Raw genomic sequence first — 19468 nt, forward strand, 5'->3', positions numbered from 1 at the left:
TGCGAAACTAAACCTTTTGCTAATTTCTTGTTCATGTTTGTTATTACAGTGTATTATTATTATTATTATTATAAAACATTAACATTTTGCTTCAAGAACTTGTGAAAAAATGTGTCTTCATAAGCAAAGTACAAATTCTTTAAGTAATTGAATATCTAAACTAAAAAAAATCAGAACTTTGGGGACTAACACAATTGAAGACACTGAATTTAAGAGCTGTTTTGTATTTTCAATATGAAAAAGTGTGTGTGGAACTGCATGTCTGGACATTTGAGCATTTCAGAAAGCAGTTATTCCATATTAGAAAAGGTTATGTTGTGTGTCTATGAAATTCTTTACCTGCAATATGAAACAATGTAGCTCTAAGGAGACTGTGCAGCTCTACCTACCTACCTACCTAGCCTAACATTTCAAAACCTACATTTGACTTTTAAGAGGGCATTAACTCTCTAGTCAGGCATCCAAAATATGAAACCCTCCCAAAGTTTTCTCATTAAAGCAAGCATCTGGTCACATTTTCAGTTTAAAGAGTGGAGGAGTAGCCTGTCCAGTAATAAATAAAAATTATTAACATTTTTAGAAAATTCTTGTTAGCATTTCTAAAATTACTTTCTTTGCCAGTCACAGCAGTGCATCTAAGCTTTAATTTCCACAAATATTTGAGACATTACTAAATAAATGCAAAGCCATTTTTGCATAGACATTTACTGTGTGGTTATTTACCTTCTAATTCAATTATCATTATTTGGAAGATACTGAGTCACAGGCATTATTCTGACCTTTTCCCTCATGAAAATTGGGAAAAACCTTAACATAAAAATGACTTCTATATGCTTTTGGGGGGCAAAGTGGGTTCCTCAGAATACTGTGACTTTGAAAATAGTTTTAAAACTTATGCATATCTTAAACTTGAGTCTGAGTATTTCAAACTACTTTTTGCCTGTTTAACTTAAATGCTTCCCGTCTTTGCTCCTGATGCTACTGTCTTTTGAGTTCATGCTTACTAATCATGGTATCCTTCTGCACTGGTTTAGGGATTGGGAGTGGGAGACACTGTGTAACAGTGGTTCTCCTCATTTCTTTGGGGCTGCTTCTGGTTGGTGTTGGTGGATGGGAGAGGATGTTTTGTGGGTGCCTCAGGGTTCTACTCTCTTGTCACGCCTATTTAACATGGGAAAGCTTCTGGGTGAGGTAATCCATAGGCATAGGGTGAGGTATTGTCAGTATGCAGTACATCACCACCCTGAGCCAACCAAGTGATGGAATCGAGATCCTTTCCCAGTGCCTAGAGGCTATGAGGGTCTGGATGGGGGGGGGGGGGGAACAGGCTTTGGCTCAACCCTGGCAAGAATGAAAGTCTGTGGGTTTTAAGACCCCACCCCCACACAAATCCAGAGTTCTTCCATCTTTAACTCTGCCTAGCGGTACATTTCCCCAGTGAGAGTCAGTGCAATTCAGGGGTCCTCTTGGACTCACGGTTCCTGCTCAACGAGCAGGTAGTAGCCATGGCTACAGGGAGCCTTTGCACAGGTTCATCTTGTGCAACAACTGCATTGATTCCTAGACTAGGAAGCTTTGCTCACAGTGACTCATACCTTAATCACTTCCCATACATGCGGCTACCCTTGAAGAACATCTGGAAGTTGCAGTTTGTCCAGGATGCAGCAGTGTGGGCAATTTTCAGTGCTTCTCATCACACTCATATAACACCTCTGCTTCACAATCTGAACTGGCTCCCAGTAGGCTTCCGGGTGCGATTCAAGGCGCTGGTTATCACCTATAAAGCCCTACACAGCATAATGCCAGGCTGCTTGCCAGATCACTCTTTCCCATTGTCAGGGCTGCAACTGGGGGGAGGGGCAAGTGGGCATGTGCCCTGGGTGCCACGCTGGGGGGGCACCAAAATGAGTGCTGGGGGGTGCCAAAATGGGTGTGGAATCCATGTTTGCCCTACGTGACACAGACCCTAGTTGTGGCCCTGCCCATTGTTTCTGCTCACCCCGCTAGATCTAGCAGAAAGGGCATGCTCTGGGTCCCCGCTATGAAACAATGTCATTTCAGTGACACCCTAAAGATGTCTTCTCTGTGATGCCTCCCCTGTGGAACAGCATTCCCTTGGAGTTCTGGATGGCCTCGGCCCTCTTAGCCTTTTGCAAGGCACTGGAGACCTGGCTGTTTCCCGAGGCATCTGGGATGGGCAGTTAGGTAAACTGTGCTGATGATTCTCATGTTCACTGATTCAATGTAGTTTATACATCGTAATGTTTCACATGCCATGGCGCTGACGCGTGTTTCTGTTTGGGAGGGAGCTGCTGTGAAACCTTGTACCAAGCTCTCTATGTGAAATCAGTACAATGGAATGTGTTTGGGTTATGTTATCTGTTCAAGGCCTTTTCCCACAGACCATCAGAAACCGTTAGGAGCACCTGGGATTGTGAACTTGAGAAGATTCTATGGGGGGAGGGATTTCATTTGCACCGAGGGTTTTTAGTTTGAATTTGGCGCGCTTTCATCATTCTCAGCTTTCTCTGTGATCCTGCATACTATTCTTTAATAAATCAGGTATCTTTGAATTCCTGTTCATGAGTCTGATAGTGTTTTAGAATAGGCAAGCATTACATAAAGCTGAGAATCCCCAAAGTTGTACTGTTAGCTCCTACCAAGATCAGTTTCTTGCGAGGGAAAATAGTTAACGATGGCTGAGTCCGCTCACGACCGGGGGACTTGAGGAGACGGCTAGCTTGATGCCCGAGTTGACGGTCAAGAGAGGAGAACTGAACCTCACCCCAGAACCTTCAGACTCCCGGAATGGATCGAGTTCCAATTCTGATGTGGAGGAATCTAACGATGGGGAAGAGCCAGAGCAACCAGCACCCAGCGAATTGCTCGCAGAGTTGATCACAACCCCAGCCAGGGACGTCGGGGGCGTCCTGGAAGTATTGGTTCCCGCTAACCCCAGACAAAGAATCTACTATGGTGTCAACAGAGAGAAAGCCGAACACACAAGGGAGGAAGGACTCTCAAACCCCTGAAAGGCTAAGAGTGATGGAGGCCAAAATAGAATCGATAGAGTACATGCTAAGAAAGCTGTCTCTGTCATTGGAGGGGCAGGAGAGGCCCGGAGGAGATCCCAGCTTCCCGCAACCATCCCCCATCCTCCCATCTGGACCGCTGGCGGAGCGGGGCTGGAGACGGCTCTGGGATGAATCCCCACCCCGCAGGGCTTGATCACCAGTGTCCCCACCCCAAAGAGGGAAAGCTACTGTAACCTGGGGCCCAACCACTCAAGTAGCTGCCGATTCCGCTCCAACCGGAGTGGGGGTGAGAGACTTTTCTGTCAAGTTTGATGGGGATCCAACAAAGTTATCTTTCTTTTTAACTAATGCTAAAAGTTACATGAGGCAGTTTGGAGCATACTTCCCTTCCGAAGAGGCTAAGATAACTACCATTGCCACCAAGTTGAAGGGTCGAGCGGCTGACTGGTATGCTCAATTAAATGATGCTGACTCCCCTGCACTTAATTATTTCAATGATTTCATGTGGGCGTTAAAGCTGCATTTTGAGGATCCTCTGGCCAAGGCAAGAGCTAAGAAGGCGCTGAAGGATCTTACCCAGGACCAAATGTCCGTAGCTGATTACGCCCTAGAGTTTAAGGCTCTAGCTGGGAAAATCCCTGACCAGTCTCAGTCAACTCTAATAGAACGGTTTAAAGAGGGACTCAACCAGGACGTCCTACGGTGGGCGTTGTGTAGAGATGACCCAGAGTCATTGTACGACTGGATCTGTCTGGCAGGCAAGGCTGAGCACGCTCAGCATACCTTCATGCAAACTAGAAAATCTGAAAGACCACCCACCATCATGAGGGGATCCCGAAGTGCTATGACTGCTGCCCGGCCAAGCTATAGAGCTTGGGATGAGGAGAGAGATAGACGCTATGCGAGGGTTCAGTGTCTCCGATGCGGAAAGGAGGGCCACCGAGCTGCTGATTGCTCAAAAGCTAAAGCTGGAAAGTGAGTGGGGAAGCCGCCAGCCAAATTGCCCCCCCCTCGCGGCGGATGACAGCAGCCACAGGTACAGCTGACGCTGAGGAAGTAATCTACTTTTTGGAAGAGACTGAAGACGACTCTAAGGAGCCGGCAGGAAACGCCAGCCACCTACCATGAAGAGTGCCTGCAGGCAGGTGGAGGAGGATGGGCATGAAGATGCTATGGTGAGTGCTGACTGTCCCACTTTAGCAGTGAAAGTGAAATTGGGTTCCCGCACAAAAACTAAAGGTATGGGCTTTAGTGGACTCTGGGTGATCCAGGTGTTTAATTCAACCTGATCTGGTTGCTGCTTTGGACCTGCCTAGCTTCCCCCTCCAGCAGCCTTTGATCTTCACACAGTTGGATGGTTCAACGGTGGGGGTGGGGGGCCTGCAACCCATTTCACTGGAACTGTGGCAATGCAAATGGGCAGCCACCGTGGGACTTTGAAATTCGTGGTGGCACCTGTTGGCCACCCCTTGGTAATCCTGGGGATCCCCTGGTTGACCTATCGAAGCCCCTATATAAACTGGGAGCAGAGAACTGTGACTTTTAAAGATGGATTTTACCAAGCTCCTACAGCAGAGATAGTTGCACGTGCGGGGGTTGGAAGGGCTGCAATCGCCATGCCACGCCCTAACTTGGCACATTTAGAAGGCTTGCCTGATCAATACCAAGACTTTGCAGACGTATTTGGGGAGATGGAAGCAGATCAGCTACCCACCCCACCAGAAAATTGACTGTGCAATAGAGTTGGTCCCCAATGCTCAATTGCCCAAGCCAAAAATTTATCCGATGACTCAGAAGGAGCTTGAGGCATTACGGGACTTCATTGACAAAAATCTGTCCAGGGGATTTATTGAACCTGCTAATTCCCCAGCTGGGGCCCGTGTTATTCCGGGAAAAGAAAGACGGCATGCTTCGACTCTGTACGGACTATCGTGGGTTAAATTCTGTCTCTATTGTCAACAAGTACCCTCTCCCTCTCATGAAGGACATGTTAGCTCATTTGTCAAAGGGCAAGATTTTCTCCAAGCTCGATCTTCGTGAAGCTTATTTCCGCATTCGCATAAGAGCTGGGGATGAGTGGAAAACTGCTTTTAATTGCCCACTAGGATCGTTTCAGTACACAGTCCTCCCTTTTGTGTTAGCAGGGGCACCCGGAGTCTTCATGCAGTTGATTAATGAAGTTTTACATGCTCATTTGTTTAAAGGGGTCCTGGTTTACTTAGATGATGTTCTCATTTACACTGAAACCAAGGAGGAACACGAACGCCTCCTCAAACAGGTGTTACGCAAACTTAGAGATGCCAAACTCTATGCCAAACTCTCCAAATATGAATTTCACAAAACCCAACTTGACTATTTGGGCTATTGAGTGTCTGACAAGGGCATTGAGATGGACCCTGCAAAAATTCAGGCAATTCTAAGTTGGGAATGTCCCCACACCCAGAGGCAATCGCAAAGTTTCCTAGGGTTCAGTAATTATTATCGCCAATTTATCCAGGGGTTCGCTGAGATTGCCTTGCCCCTCACTGATTTACTCCATACCAAGGACTCGGGGGAGACACGCAAAGTAAAACACCCTGTAGCCGTGCTGAATTGGAAGCCTGAATGCCAGGCAGCACTTGAAAAGTTGAAAACCCTTTTCACTGCTGAGCCTATTCTACAGCACCTCGATCCTGAACACCCCTTTGTGGTCCAAGTTGATGCTTCTGACTCCTCAGTTGGGGCTATTTTGTTACAGAGGGATTCTGAAAATCACTTAAAACCCTGCGCTTATCTGTCCAGGAAATTTTCCGAAACTGAATGCTGTTGGCATGTTTGGGAAAAGGAGGTGTTTGCTGTAAAAGCCGCTTTAGAAACCTGGCGTCACCTCCTTGAAGGCGCTAAATGCCCTTTCGAGGTTTGGACCGATCACAGGAATTTGGAAGCCCTTCGCACCCCCCGGCGTCTCAGTCCTAAACAAAATCGCTGGGCTCAGTTTTTCAATCATTTTAATTTCCAGTTAAAATTTATCCCAGGAAAGAAAAACTTTCTGGCCAATGCTTTGTCACGTTTACCTCAGGACCTTGACCGGGTGGCAGATGTGGTTGGGACTGTTCTCACTGAACCACAACTAGGCTTGGTTGCTGTCACTCGGAGCCAGACCCGTGCACAGGCGACCCTGCCCCCAGCCCAGTCTGAGAAGCGGAAAGTGCAAGTTCCTTGTCAGTTACAGAAGGACTTTCTCCAGGCACTGAAATCTGACACTTGGTTGCTAGCTAATAGAGATACTGTTTCTTTTGAAAACGGTCTGGCATGGGTGCAACATTGCCTTTATGTGCCTGAAACGTTAAGGGCTGCTATTTTGCAGCGTTCCCATGATGATAAATTTGCTGGACATTTTGGTTTTGTCAAAACCTTACATTTGGTTCGCCACCAATTTTGGTGGCCAACATTGAGACGTGACGTAAAAGACTATGTTGCTTCCTGTCCTGTTTGTGCCATGTCAAAACAGAAAGGAGGGAAACCACAGGGGCTTTTACAGCCAGTGGCCAGTCCTACCCATCCTTGGGACGAGATTTCTATGGATTTTATTGTGGATCTTCCTCCCAGTCAGAAAAAAACTGTTATTTGGGTTGTAAAAGATTTTTTCTCCAAGCAAGCTCATTTCATTCCATGTGCATCCATCCCGTCAGCCCCACAATTGGCGCGCCTATTTCTCCTCCATATCTACCACCTCCACAGTAGCCCCTCCCGTTTGGTCAGTGACCGCAGGACACAGTTTACTTCCCAGTTTTGGAAATTGTTTTTAAAATTGATTGGCACTAAACAAGCGCTGTCCATGGCTTCCCATCCCCAGACTGACGGTTCTACTGAGATTTTGAACTCCACTCTTGAACAGTTTCTTAGAGCATACATTAACTACCATCAGGATGATTGGGTGGAGTTATTACCTTTTGCTGAAGTTGCTTATAACAATGCTGTCCATCAAAGTACCGGACAAACCCCTTTTTGCGTGGTTTCTGGTCACGACTTTGTTCCCATCCCTGAACTGCCACAACCCCCTTCCCAAACATGTTCTGCATCTGACTGGGTTGTTAAACTGTCTGATTCCTGGCCGGTGATTCAACAAGCTTTGGCTGATGCCCAGGCTGCTTACAAGTTTCAAACCGATAAGCATCGTTCCTTGCAACATGACTTCAAAGTTGGGGATCAGGTGTATCTATCTACTAAATTTATCAAATCACCTCAACCCTCTAAAAAACTTGCTCCCAAATTCATTGGTCCCTTACCTATTGTTCAGCTTATCAATCCAGTTACCATTAAATTGGACCTGCCTCACAATTTGAAATGCTTGCACCCTGTTTTCCATTGCAGCTTGTTTAAGCCTATGCACCACTCCTCACACTGGCACCCTCAACCTCCTCCTCCTGCTCCAATCATGATTGACGGCCAACAACACTTTGAAGTCAAGGACATCATTGATTCCCGCAAACTTCGAGGCACCCTGTAGTATCTCGTCCAATGGAAACATTTTCCTCATCCTGAATGGGTGTCTGTTCACCATGTTAACACTCCTGATTTAGTTAACTGTTTCCACCTTGCTTATCCTTTAAAGCCTGCTGCTTAATGTAATCTTTCTTTTGTGGGGGCAGTATGTCATGTTCACTGATTCAATGTAGTTTATACATCATAACGTTTCACATGCCATGGCGCTGACGCGTGTTTCTGTTTGGGAGGGAGCTGCTGTGAAACCTTGTACCAAGCTCTCTATGTGAAATCAGTACAATGGAATGTGTTTGGGTTATGTTATCTGTTCAAGGCCTTTTCCCACAGACCATCAGAAACCGTTAGGAGCACCTGGGATTGTGAACGTGAGAAGATTCTATGGGGGGAGGGATTTCATTTGCACCGAGGGTTTTTAGTTTGAATTTGGCGCGCTTTCATCATTCTCAGCTTTCTCTGTGATCCTGCATACTATTCTTTAATAAATCAGGTATCTTTGAATTCCTGTTCATGAGTCTGATAGTGTTTCAGAATAGGCAACCATTACAATGATGTGGTTTTTATGATTGGAACATACGGTTTATCTCAGGTGTCACTGTATGTAGCCACTGTATGTAGCTGTTGTTTTAATCCTTGTATACTGCCCAGAATCACTACTGTGAGATGGCCAGCCATATAAATTATTTAACTGAATACCTTAAAAAGAAAAATTAATAAATACAACATACTCAAACATACAGTAATTATTTTTCTAAAATACTGTATATAAACAATATGCTATGTAATCTCCCTTCTTCTGTTTGTTGCAACAGATTGATCAATATTACAACTGTCAGTGTGATACTAAGATTACTAGGATTTAGAACAATGACTACTAGTGGAATTTTATAAACTAATTGGAAATAAGTCTAGTTCAATGGGGCTTACTCTCATAAGTGCTCTTATGACTGAAGCCTTAGAGGGGAGGTAGAGAAGGAAAAAGGAGTGAAAACATCTGAACTGGTGACATAGAAAGCAAACAATGGCATGCTTTTTTAGCATTCCAGTTTGCCCTGAGCATCAATATTCCTGTTCTGTACCTACTATTAATGCTGTCTGATTCCAAATAAGCTCTATTTGTGCATGTATATATAACCACATTTACTACATTTTCCATTTTAATGTACACCACAGCTAGAAAATGATGTGATTATATGATGTTAAGTGTCAATTGCTGTCCCTTTCATCAGATACACCAAAACTGAGCAAAATTTAGAAATGATCAATATAAAGGCATATGGCACAAAATGCCTTCAAACTAATTGCTCCTACAACTCAGTAGAAATATTTTGATCACATAAACATTAAAAAGAAAAGAAATCAAATCAAATCAAGTGTAAGGAACATTATTCAACCATGGAAAAGTAAAATCCATACTTACAGGCTGAGGCTGTTCTGCAATACAGCAGTTGAAACACAACCAGAACTCACTCATTTTTTTCAACAGTTCAAAGTGCAAATCTTAAAGTTAGGAACAAGACACAACACTTCAATCCGAAAGGTATCTTGTCCTAGTAATCAGTGTGCATGGGGTCCCAGAGTAGCTAAATAAAATTTGTCCTTTAAGCTTCTTTGTCTACAAAATGAACCAAGTTGGCATCAAAGTAGCTCTTCTTTATCTCTCAGGGTATTGACTGCAGCATCACCAAAGCAATAGTTTCCTTCATTTATTAGCGTTTTAGTAAAATCCTGGAAGAAGAAATACAAAAAAGGGAAAATTTTAAAAATGTGATATGTTTGTTACACAAAGAGAGTTACATTTGTAACTTAATAGTTTGTGGGTTTTAATTGCCAATCATTCCAGATTCTACAAAGTTATATACTACACAGAACTAAATATAAAATGATTGCTTTTTCTACAGTAAGATCCACAAGGAATAAATGTGGATTTATCTTGCCTTCCCTCCTCTTCCATATGGTTCTCAAAGAATGCCAAAAAAGGCCATATTAAATATTCCACTTGAACATTGTCTGCATGGTATCACAAGATGACACAACAATAGTCCTCCCACAGTAATAGTTCTTTAACAGCAGCCTTATTTATTATTGCAATTAAGTTTCTGTTAGAATACCCTCTATCTCTGTAATATTTGTTTATGTCACCAGCCAGCTAAATACTCCAACCTCATTTAAGTGTGTTTAAGCAACCTGGTTGTGTTCAAGCTGACCTGCTGTCAGACTAACATAAATTGACTACTGCTGCTCTGCTGATGAAAGAGATCAAGTTTTCAAAATGTAGATTATTATTTGAAGCATGAACTGCTACCTTAAAAGGTCTTAAGCTAAACTGACACACACAAGATTCCATCCATTCTTTTGTGAGGGTGAAGGGCTAGTTAATCCCTAACCTGAATTCTTTGAAAAGTTAATGAAGCTTTATTCTAGTTATTTGGCATGCTTGCTATTCTCTCTTACTTACTCTTGTATGCTAGGGTCAAAATATGTTATAGAAAAGTACAGGGTATCAGGATGCAAGATTAAAAGTCCTTTAAACTGTTTTATGTGGCCAATTTATAATCTCTTGAAGTATACATTAAGAAAAATTTATACCTACCCCGAGGATGTTCAGGAAGCTAGTAAAGATCTGGCTATTTTCCCAGGTTTTGGGGCAAGGTGAATGGTGAGCCCCTGCTGGATGAGGGCTTTGGGGTAGGGTTGGGTTGGGTTTTTGGTTATACTGTATGCTGTTTTGGGGCATTATTTCTTTTTTGTCCTTTGCAATTTTTTTTTAAAAGTGTAAGCTGCCCAGCCTATAAATTATAAAAATGAAATGAAATAAAATAAAGTAATAATTATTAAACCCCTAGCACTGTTTTGTAGAAAAGGTATGGACCGTGAAATCAAAACAAAACTAAACCCTTCTATATACGAATGGTACCAGTAAATATATGGAGGAAAAATATATATATATATTTAAAAATCCTTCGTTCTCTTAGACCTCCCCTCTTCCCCTACCAGATTTTGAGTTGAAAGTGGCTAAGAATCTGGGGGCATTAGCACTATATACTAAGAACGGGAAGAAGTTTCAAGAGGATGAGAAACAAGAAGCATCTCTTATTTTTCCCTTTTCAACTGATTCTCCCATCTCTGCATGTCTCAAGCAGTGCCTCTGTTTCAAGTCCTCTGGTTCTGAAGGGACAGTGAACCAGAATTGTTTTTGGTAGAAGTGGTGAATATACAGTATCCCCCAGAATTCTCAAACCTGACGGATACCTATCTCAAAGTTACCTTCTTTCTTCACTTTCCTCCAAGCTATGGTGATACACAGGCTGTATGTCAACACATAATATACTGCAGTGATAATATAATCAAGTTTGATGGTTTGTAGCATCCACTTCTGAAATGAGGAGAAATGATTCCTAACATTCTCATCTGACTCGTATCCAGATAAAGCTATTCACACTGACAGGAGATATTTCATTCTCCCTTCCTAATATTTTTATGATATGAGAAAAACAAAACATATGTTGAAAACATTATTTGTTCCCCAAATAAAAGTCTTCTTTGGTAAAGAAAACCACAGACAAATGTTATTTAGGTTTCCCATAAAAATGAAGCCAATAGGGCAACATAATTTCACAATAGAAGATATTTAGAAGTATCCTTACTTCATTTACAACACTAAGCCAAGATGTTTGGTTTGTTGAAGAAGCTGTAGTGGCCAGGCTCATTCACAAAGCTAAGCTATAGTAAGTGAGGTCACAAATCATGCTGAAACAAAAACAAAGCCATATTACAACTTTACATTTTATTTGTGTGTTGTGTGTCCTTATACATGCATACACTTCGGATAGACTATGGAAGGGTGGATGCAGAAAACTATGATGGGAAGAGTATTGAGGAACACTAATTTATTACTCAAAAGCCATATGTAGTCAGAAAGCAGAGGACAACTGTTATTACACTGAGTGGAGAGATTTTAATTCTTTCCTTTTCCAGTGAGAAGAGAGTGCATTCTATGGTAAAGAAAACCTAAATATTTCACCATTGACTATATACTGGACACATTTCAGGAGGCCGAAGGCCAACTCACACAATTGCTGAGTGTATAGTTTGCCATTTTTTCCACTCTTGACTTGTACTTAAGCTTGCTTCTGGTGAATGAATCAAAATCTGCTGGCAACTCAAGCAAGTGCTGCAACCGTGCCTAGCCTTGTGTGCATTTCTGATCTGCAGGTCCTAATACCTGCAAACTGTGCACTCCAACTTCCTAAAATTGCCCATATCAATAGTGCAATAAAAATGCAGGTTTATTACATCAAATAAAATTAAACAAGGTCAATATATAGTTATTATCAGCTCTCAAGCAAAGAATCATGTGGTAACTTCACAAGTTACACTAGTTAAAAAATAAGCGTTCTGTTTTTTTTATTTGGGGGTGGGGGAGAAAGAGATATTAGCCAGTTCCCAGAAATGACCTGTTCAATTTCACAGTCATCGTAAATGAGGCTTATTATCCATCTTCCTGAATCAAGCTGTGGGAAAGGTGTGTGTTTCCAGTTACAAAACAAAGGGTTGACAACATGGGACCAGTCCCTTTCTGCAATCCAGAAGAGCACAGAAGGAAAAGAACCTTGTTCTGGCAATTGAAGGACAGCTGGAGTTTTCTGCCTGCCACCAGAACATTCTTGGCATAAGCTGTAAAATCACTGGGACCATAGTATTAAGGTGTCATTATCCCTCTATTCTCATTTCCCACAAAGTTTGTCAGGTTGGTTAGTCTCACTTTCCCTCCTGCCACCAAATCTGTATCTTTCATAATTTCCTGTCAGAAATTATACAATCAACTGGAAATTCTAAAAAACCTTTTATAATGTCTGAATAGAGAACCAGTTTGTTGTAGTGGTTAAGCACAAATCTGTATCTTTCATAATTTCCTGTCAGAAATTATACAATCAACTGGAAATTCTAAAAAACCTTTTATAATGTCTGAATAGAGAACCAGTTTGTTGTAGTGGTTAAGGCACCAAGCTAGGAACTGGGAGACCGTGAGTTCTAATCTTGCCTTAGGCACAAAGCCAGCTGGGTGATTTTGGGCCAGTCCCTCTCTCTTAGCCTGAGGAAGCAGGCGGTGGCAAACCACATCTGAAAAAACCTTGCCAGGAAAACTGCAAGGACTTGCCTAGGCAGTTGCCAGGAATCAAAAACTGATGAAGGAAGGAAGGAAGGAAGGTCTGAATGTGTATTGTTGTACTACTTTCATCCTGATATCATTACCATTTTTTTCTGTCCTTGATCATGTGTCTTTGGCAGAAACCTAAAACATCAAAATGGAGTTACAGACATTTCACCTGACAGAGGCAAGTTATGGTAACTAGCTATGTATTAAGGATAAAAAGACAGCTAATTAAGCAAAATCCTAATTTCAGCTGGTAAACCTTATTGCAAGAAAAAAGAAAGAAATACAATGTATGAACTCTTGAAAAAATCTTTAATTCTATTCAAAGTGGAAAATTTTCTGGCCCTGATGGACTGTCACGGGAATTTTATAAAGAATTTAAAGAAATCTTAATACCCGAATTAAAATAAGTCCTAATAAAGGCTCTTACCTGTCAGCTTTGCCACCAGTGCTGTAGGCATCTCTTGTGTCACTTCATTTCCTGGGGCTCCATGGTAAACCAAGGAGCTCTAGGGATCCATGATCACAGAGAGTCCGCACAGGTTCAATTTGGTCAAAGGCTCCTGCCACCTGCTCATTCCAAGCTGTGATCAAAGCCAAACCATGCACCAGAGCTTCAAAAAGAATTCCAAGTTCCAAATTCAAATAGGCCTCACGTCCCTGCACTGGAAGGGTGAGGGCTGCGAGGAACTCCAGGACCAAAAGGGTGTGATCTGTCCATGGCAACAACCCCCAACCCCAGATCACGTCACTGCCCCAAGACAAAAACCAGATCTAATGTGTAACCTCTAATTGGGACCCTAAAAAATTGGACCAGGTCCATGATTGCCATGGTGGCCATGAATTCTCAAGTCACCTCAATCTCTGGGCCCAGAGAAGACAGGTTGAAGTCCCCAGCCTGGAGAATTCCACTTCCAACTTGGCCACAGAGTCAAAGAGCTTAGGCAGGGATGCTGTTTACCCTGTAGGGAAGAAGGTAAGTGAGCAGCAGTCCCAGCTGATCCCTGTGGCCCAATCCCAGAAAAAAGATCTCACATCTGAGATTTCTGGGGCAGTGCCCCAAAAGGCTGCCAGAGACTTCCAGATGACAACCACTACACCATCCCTGCCCTGAAGTTACAGCTGGTGCCATACCTGAAACCCAGTAGGGCACATTTATAACAGGGGGACATACCCCAACCCCACACCCAGCCAGATTTTGGTAATGCAAGACAGGTCAGCTCTCTCATCCATGATCAGGCTGTGTATGAGTTCAGTTTTACTACAAGGCAACTTAGCTTTAAGTAGCAGCAGTCAGAGTTAGAGGCTACTGAAGCTCCAGAGACCAGGGAGTTGGGACTGAGTACAGGGAGCTGGAACCAACTATCAGACTTAGAAACCAAGGCTGCCTTCCCCATGGGTGGCCCTGCACTGTCTCCCACCATACGTCCCCATGCCCATTGCCACTGCTCTCCTCTGCCCTCTCCCTCTCACCTCTAAGCCAACACATCCTATCAAACATAGAGACAGATAATGTCTGACAGACATGCCAGATAACAAGGTTACTCGAATGTCTGTCAGACATTCAGCACCTCAGCCTGAGCACCACCTCCATCCCACATCAACCAAACCACAAAACCCACTCCATGTTCATTCTGCCCCACCCCCCCAACTGCACCACTATCACCCAAGCTGCAGGGAAAGCCTCACACCCAATGGGCCTGGCAAGTGATGTTTGTTCCCTCTACCACAATAAAAGTCAAGGTGCTGTGTGTGTTTGTCTGGGAGGGGGGGCGGGGGAGCAGGAGAGAATAGTCCCAATCCTGAGCCCATTTACAATAATCTGACAATATAACCCAACAGCATCAAGTCTGACTTAACTTGGGGTAGTGATCCAAATACAAGAGGAATTTTGCTGCATTACCCTGTAACTAGATTTGAAAAAATACTAAACCTAATTAACAGGTGGTAAGCCCCACTGACCTCAATGGAATATCTTTAAATAGGTATGAATGGGACTTTGCCTACCTATTAAACCACTATATTAACCACATTCTGTAAAATGCTGCTTTGCTTGTCAGAGTAAATATCTGAGTAAGATTAATATGACAGAAAATTGGGAAAAAGAATCTTGTACCTACAATACAGGTAGTCCTCATTTAATGACCACTCATTCAGTAACTGTTTGAAGTTACAACAGTGCTGAACAAGTGGCAGTTATGACCGGTCCTTGAAGTTCCAGCCTTTCCAGAATCCCTGTGGTCACGTGATCTCAATCTGGGCACTTGGCAACTGGCTTGCACTTAGGACAGTTGTAGCATCCTGTGGTCATGTGTCCACCATTTGTGACCTTCCCTGCCGGCTTCCTACAAGCAAAGACAATGGGGAAGCCAGCAGGGAAGGTCACAAGTCACTCTGGTAAGGCGCTTGCACTCTCCTCCATATGGCAGCAACCATCCCTGGCCCCACAAGCAGGCCAACATACAGGTAAGAGGCTGCTGCTGGGTGGGGAAGGGTATGTGGGTGGCCAGTGAGGAGCAGCGTGATGAGACCTGGGATAGCTGCTGCTGGGTGGGGGAGGGTGTGTGGGTGGCCTGTGACATGCAGTCTGAGCGCGGTGGGGCCAGATGGCTGTTGCCAGGTGGGGGGGAGAACCTGGGTAGCCCACAAGGTGTGAGCGCAGCAGGGCCAGGCATGGTTGCTGCCAGATGGGGGAGGGTGCTAGCACCTTACCAGAGTGCTTAACAACCCACAATCCTCACTTAATGACAGCAACAGGGAGTACTGGGATTGCCGTCACTAAGCAATATGGACACGTGATGGTTGCGCTTTACAATCACATTGCTTGGAGATGAAAATTCCAGTCCCAATTACCATCATTAACCAAGAACTACCTGTAACAGGAAAAACCATTTACGTAGCAGATACAGGTAGTGCTCATTTAGCAACCACAGCTGGGACTGGCAACTTGGTTGTTAAGCTAAGTGAAACCGTGACTGTGCTTATGACTTCATTTCAGCTTTTCTTTGCTTTACAGACCTGCAAAGAATTGGTCACAAAGTTACTTTTTCACCACTGTTGTAACTGAATGGTTGCTAAACAAGGTGTCTCTAAACGAGGACTACCTGTAATTGGAAAGATCTACTATTAAAAACAATTTAAAAATGGTAGTCTCTCAGACTTCTACAATTTAATAGTTTTGTGATATGTCATTTTTAGCACTGCCAGCCACTGCAGGCTTGAGGATGGTAGTTGTAGCAGCTCAAAAAAGCTGGAGAATTCCTGAGTTGAGGAAGGTTATCTGATGATTAAATCATCTGAAATCTTTAATTCAAATGATCCATTTGATGCATATTTTTCTTTTTCAGTACTTACATTTGAAAATTGGTTTTTTTTCTTAAAGAAAAACATGGCATGCAGGTTCTTGCACTTGGAGTGGTATTCTTATCCCAGGACTTAATGGCCTCTTCTGACAGTGGTAATACCTCTGTGTCTTGAGATGATGTCATGAACTGTATTTGTTTTCCTTCCTTTGCAATGCTATCAACACATGTTGCAATGCTAAAAAAACTGAAGCTATCAACTCTTTCCTAAGAAGTTTTGATTTAATTTAATCCCAAATTCATTCTTGGCCTATAAAAAAATTCTTTGTGGCTCTATAAAACACACTAACAAGTATCCTTACTACAATTCTGCCATTTCCTTTCCTATTTTAGGTAGCTGCTTAAAACAGTTTTTAAAGAAAGTATTTGATTACTTGCAAGTACACACACAGTCTTCCGTTATCATGCAAGCAGATTGAAAACATCCTGCAGACCACATATACAAAAGAGAAGAATGGGAGACATATGTGAGCATGAAAATGTGTTTTAATTTCTTGTATTGGTAAGGAAAGGTTTATAAAGTATGAAATAGGGGTTATCTGAAAATGATGAATATTTTTAAGAATCCTTACCATCCCTAACTTCTTGATCATGTAATGTATGCATGAGCTTTTACGATAAGCACGTGACAGTGATAATTTCATAAGCCATCTGCACTACATGTAGGAAATCTACTTTCTGGTTGAAATGTAGTAGTAGCAGCTGCACTGCAGTCATATAAAACCAGCATTATATGAGGACAATACTGCTTCACTGGCAAGAGGCTAGTAAGAACAGATAGTAGATAATTTAGCTTATTTGTTCTGTCAAGGTTCTGGCACTTAATAAAAGTTAGTTTTTCCTGCTCTAATATCAAGCAGTATCTTTCGCCCCGGAGTCAGATGGCACTAGTGTTAATGGATCATGCAGTTTATTTTAACTATCATACATGAATTGCCCTATATACCTTCTTTCCCTCCTGTTCCCTACTAGGATCACATAACCTGCAAAATTTGGTATCCATTAAATACTTGGCAGGTTGTATAACAAGGCATCAGAGATTAAGTTTTTGTTCTGTGGCATGAACATGCTGCTAAATAAACCACCATAGAATGCAACATTATTGAGCTGAAATATAGAACTGGCTATACATAGATCTTTGTACCGCTAGAGTATAAGACACTGTTGAATCAGTGTTTTTTCATTATTACTAGAATAAGTGCTGGCTCCTCCTTCTTATGCATAATAAATGCAATTCTTCACATTAAAGTCATTTAGCAGTTAATATATTTTGAAGTTACAAGATAACTTTATTTATTAAAGATAACTCTCCTTCAGAAAACACATCATGCTCAGTTACTCCCACACAACTTCCTTTACAGCTAACAAGGCCTATGACTATTTAAGGGCTTGTAAGCCATGTGGTTATTTTTGGATTTCTGTCGCTTTGTGAACATTTTCAGCTTTCACCAAGCCTGACTATAAAGAGATTGTGTGATATGCACAAACTAAAAAAAATGGGTTTCCCCTCTCTTCTCTATCTTGGCTCTAAAGTGATGCAAACTATTTGGGCAGAATACAGTATATGATACCAACCCAGCAATTAAATAAAAATGCTTAATACATAAACATTTTAAATTATATGAACACTTTGAAGACCAAAACATTAATTTCTGAGCTGGATTTTTAACCCCAAACTTTTCTACCCTATTATCTTCTTAAGGTATTTCCCTTACTTCTTATTGTACAGTTTATTTGGATTGAAAGAAATGTGAAAGCCTATACAGGTGTTATCACTAAAGCATGAAAAAAGCAGGCTGAGGAAATCTACGATCCTCAGATGTTACTGAACTAAAACACCCCATATCCTTCACTACTTGCATTGGGCTGAGACTTGCAATTCAGTACAGGGGTCCAGATCTTGGAAAGGATCCTACTCATATTCAAGATAATGTAACTAGAACACTCACCACTGAGACATTGAAAGTAAGAAGATATTTCCATTGTATGCAAAACACTGGGGACACTTCAGGAACAGTTATCTGTTGCATTTTATGTGTGATTCTGTATTCTGTTTGAGCATCCCTCTGCATAAGCATTTTTTTATACTGCTGTCCAACACAGGAATACCTACACTGACTTAGCATATGTCAAATATTTCCACAAGTGATCTGCAAAATATCTGTGAAAATGAAATTAACATTTGGGTGAGAGGAGACTATTTCCTATTAAAGGGGCAAAGTTATAATATAACTAAATTAATAACAGAGGAGAAAATATTACTTTCAATTTAAGTTATTGATACATACTTAAGTTCAAATACAGATTTTGGCCTTTTAGTATTAATTTAACACAAGAGGGGTAGGAACCATTGCATATTAAATATTACTTTACTCAGAAATAAAACTGTATCTATATACAGGGAAAACTCCATTTTTGCTGCTGCAGATATCCATTGCTCTCTTACAGTGCTGCAGCAATCCAATAGTCATTCACTAATTTGGAGGGAAAAATGTGGCTCCTGGTTACCTTGGAAAACAAGGTTGTTGTTTTGTTTTCCTCATCAGTGCAAATGCAGTGCATTTTACCCCATTTGCCTGCCATGCTCCTTCCTATTTCTAGGCTGTGTGAAGGGAATGCAAATGGGTTGGCCCCGCAACTAATTCTAACTCCCTTCCCCATAGGTAGAGGCAGTTTCCTAGTGCTCTGGAAATGGGTGCCGCTTCATCAGCAAGAGATTATGCTATTATGCTGACCAAGTCTGTTTTTAGTCATTTCTGTGATTAAATACTATATGATTTCAAATAATGACAGGCACAGTACTAGTGAATAGTGAAGTGCAGACTTTCTGTATGATGAAGACTAATTGTAGGTAGCTTTACAGTATTATAAGAGAAACAGTGCACAATAATTAAAAGTAACCTTATTATAAGAGAAAGAAGCAGCTGACAAAGGTATCTGATTGACTTACAGGAATCTGTCATTTAAACTCTGTAATTACAAGCATGTTTTGATTTCATGAAGTTGATTATACTCATTACCTATTTTGAGAATGTAAAAGAGATTCCATCAAATCAGTACAGCATATATGACAGGCAACTTTAAGAGACTATCCTTTATCTTCTTTATTGTTACTTTTTAAACAAATAATTCATTCTACTCTACCCATCACATAAGTACCAAATGTCTTTCTTTGAAACAAACTAGTTTAGTCTAAACTTACAGCCCCAGCCCCCTTCCCCCGGTTTATGAGTAATTGCCTCAGTTTTTTCCCCTTGTACTACACTGATTTTGAACTTCTGTGTCTTTCAGGAACTAATTATACCGTAGTATTGTCCATCATGCCACTGACCACGAGCTCTTGGAAATGGTACAAAATTTTTCTACAGTGTTATTTGGAATACATTAACTATGAATCTACAGCCCATTTCATTAATGGAACTTATTCCAAT

General features: G+C 41.9%; 1 protein-coding gene across 2 annotated transcripts in view; it reads right to left on the reverse strand.

Annotated features, from left to right (window-relative positions):
- CDC42SE2 (CDC42 small effector 2) overlaps nt 1–19468 on the reverse strand; it is a 75319-nt gene that overhangs the window by 26852 nt on the left and 28999 nt on the right. For both annotated transcript variants that reach the window (XM_063296720.1, XM_063296721.1), the window contains one exon: nt 8938–9245. In XM_063296720.1, coding sequence (XP_063152790.1) covers nt 8938–8991 — 54 coding nt within the window. In that variant the 5' untranslated portion in view covers nt 8992–9245. The remainder of the gene's footprint in view (nt 1–8937; nt 9246–19468) is intronic.

Source organism: Candoia aspera, chromosome 2 (assembly GCF_035149785.1).
Source record: "Candoia aspera isolate rCanAsp1 chromosome 2, rCanAsp1.hap2, whole genome shotgun sequence".
Lineage (NCBI taxonomy): Eukaryota > Metazoa > Chordata > Lepidosauria > Squamata > Boidae > Candoia > Candoia aspera.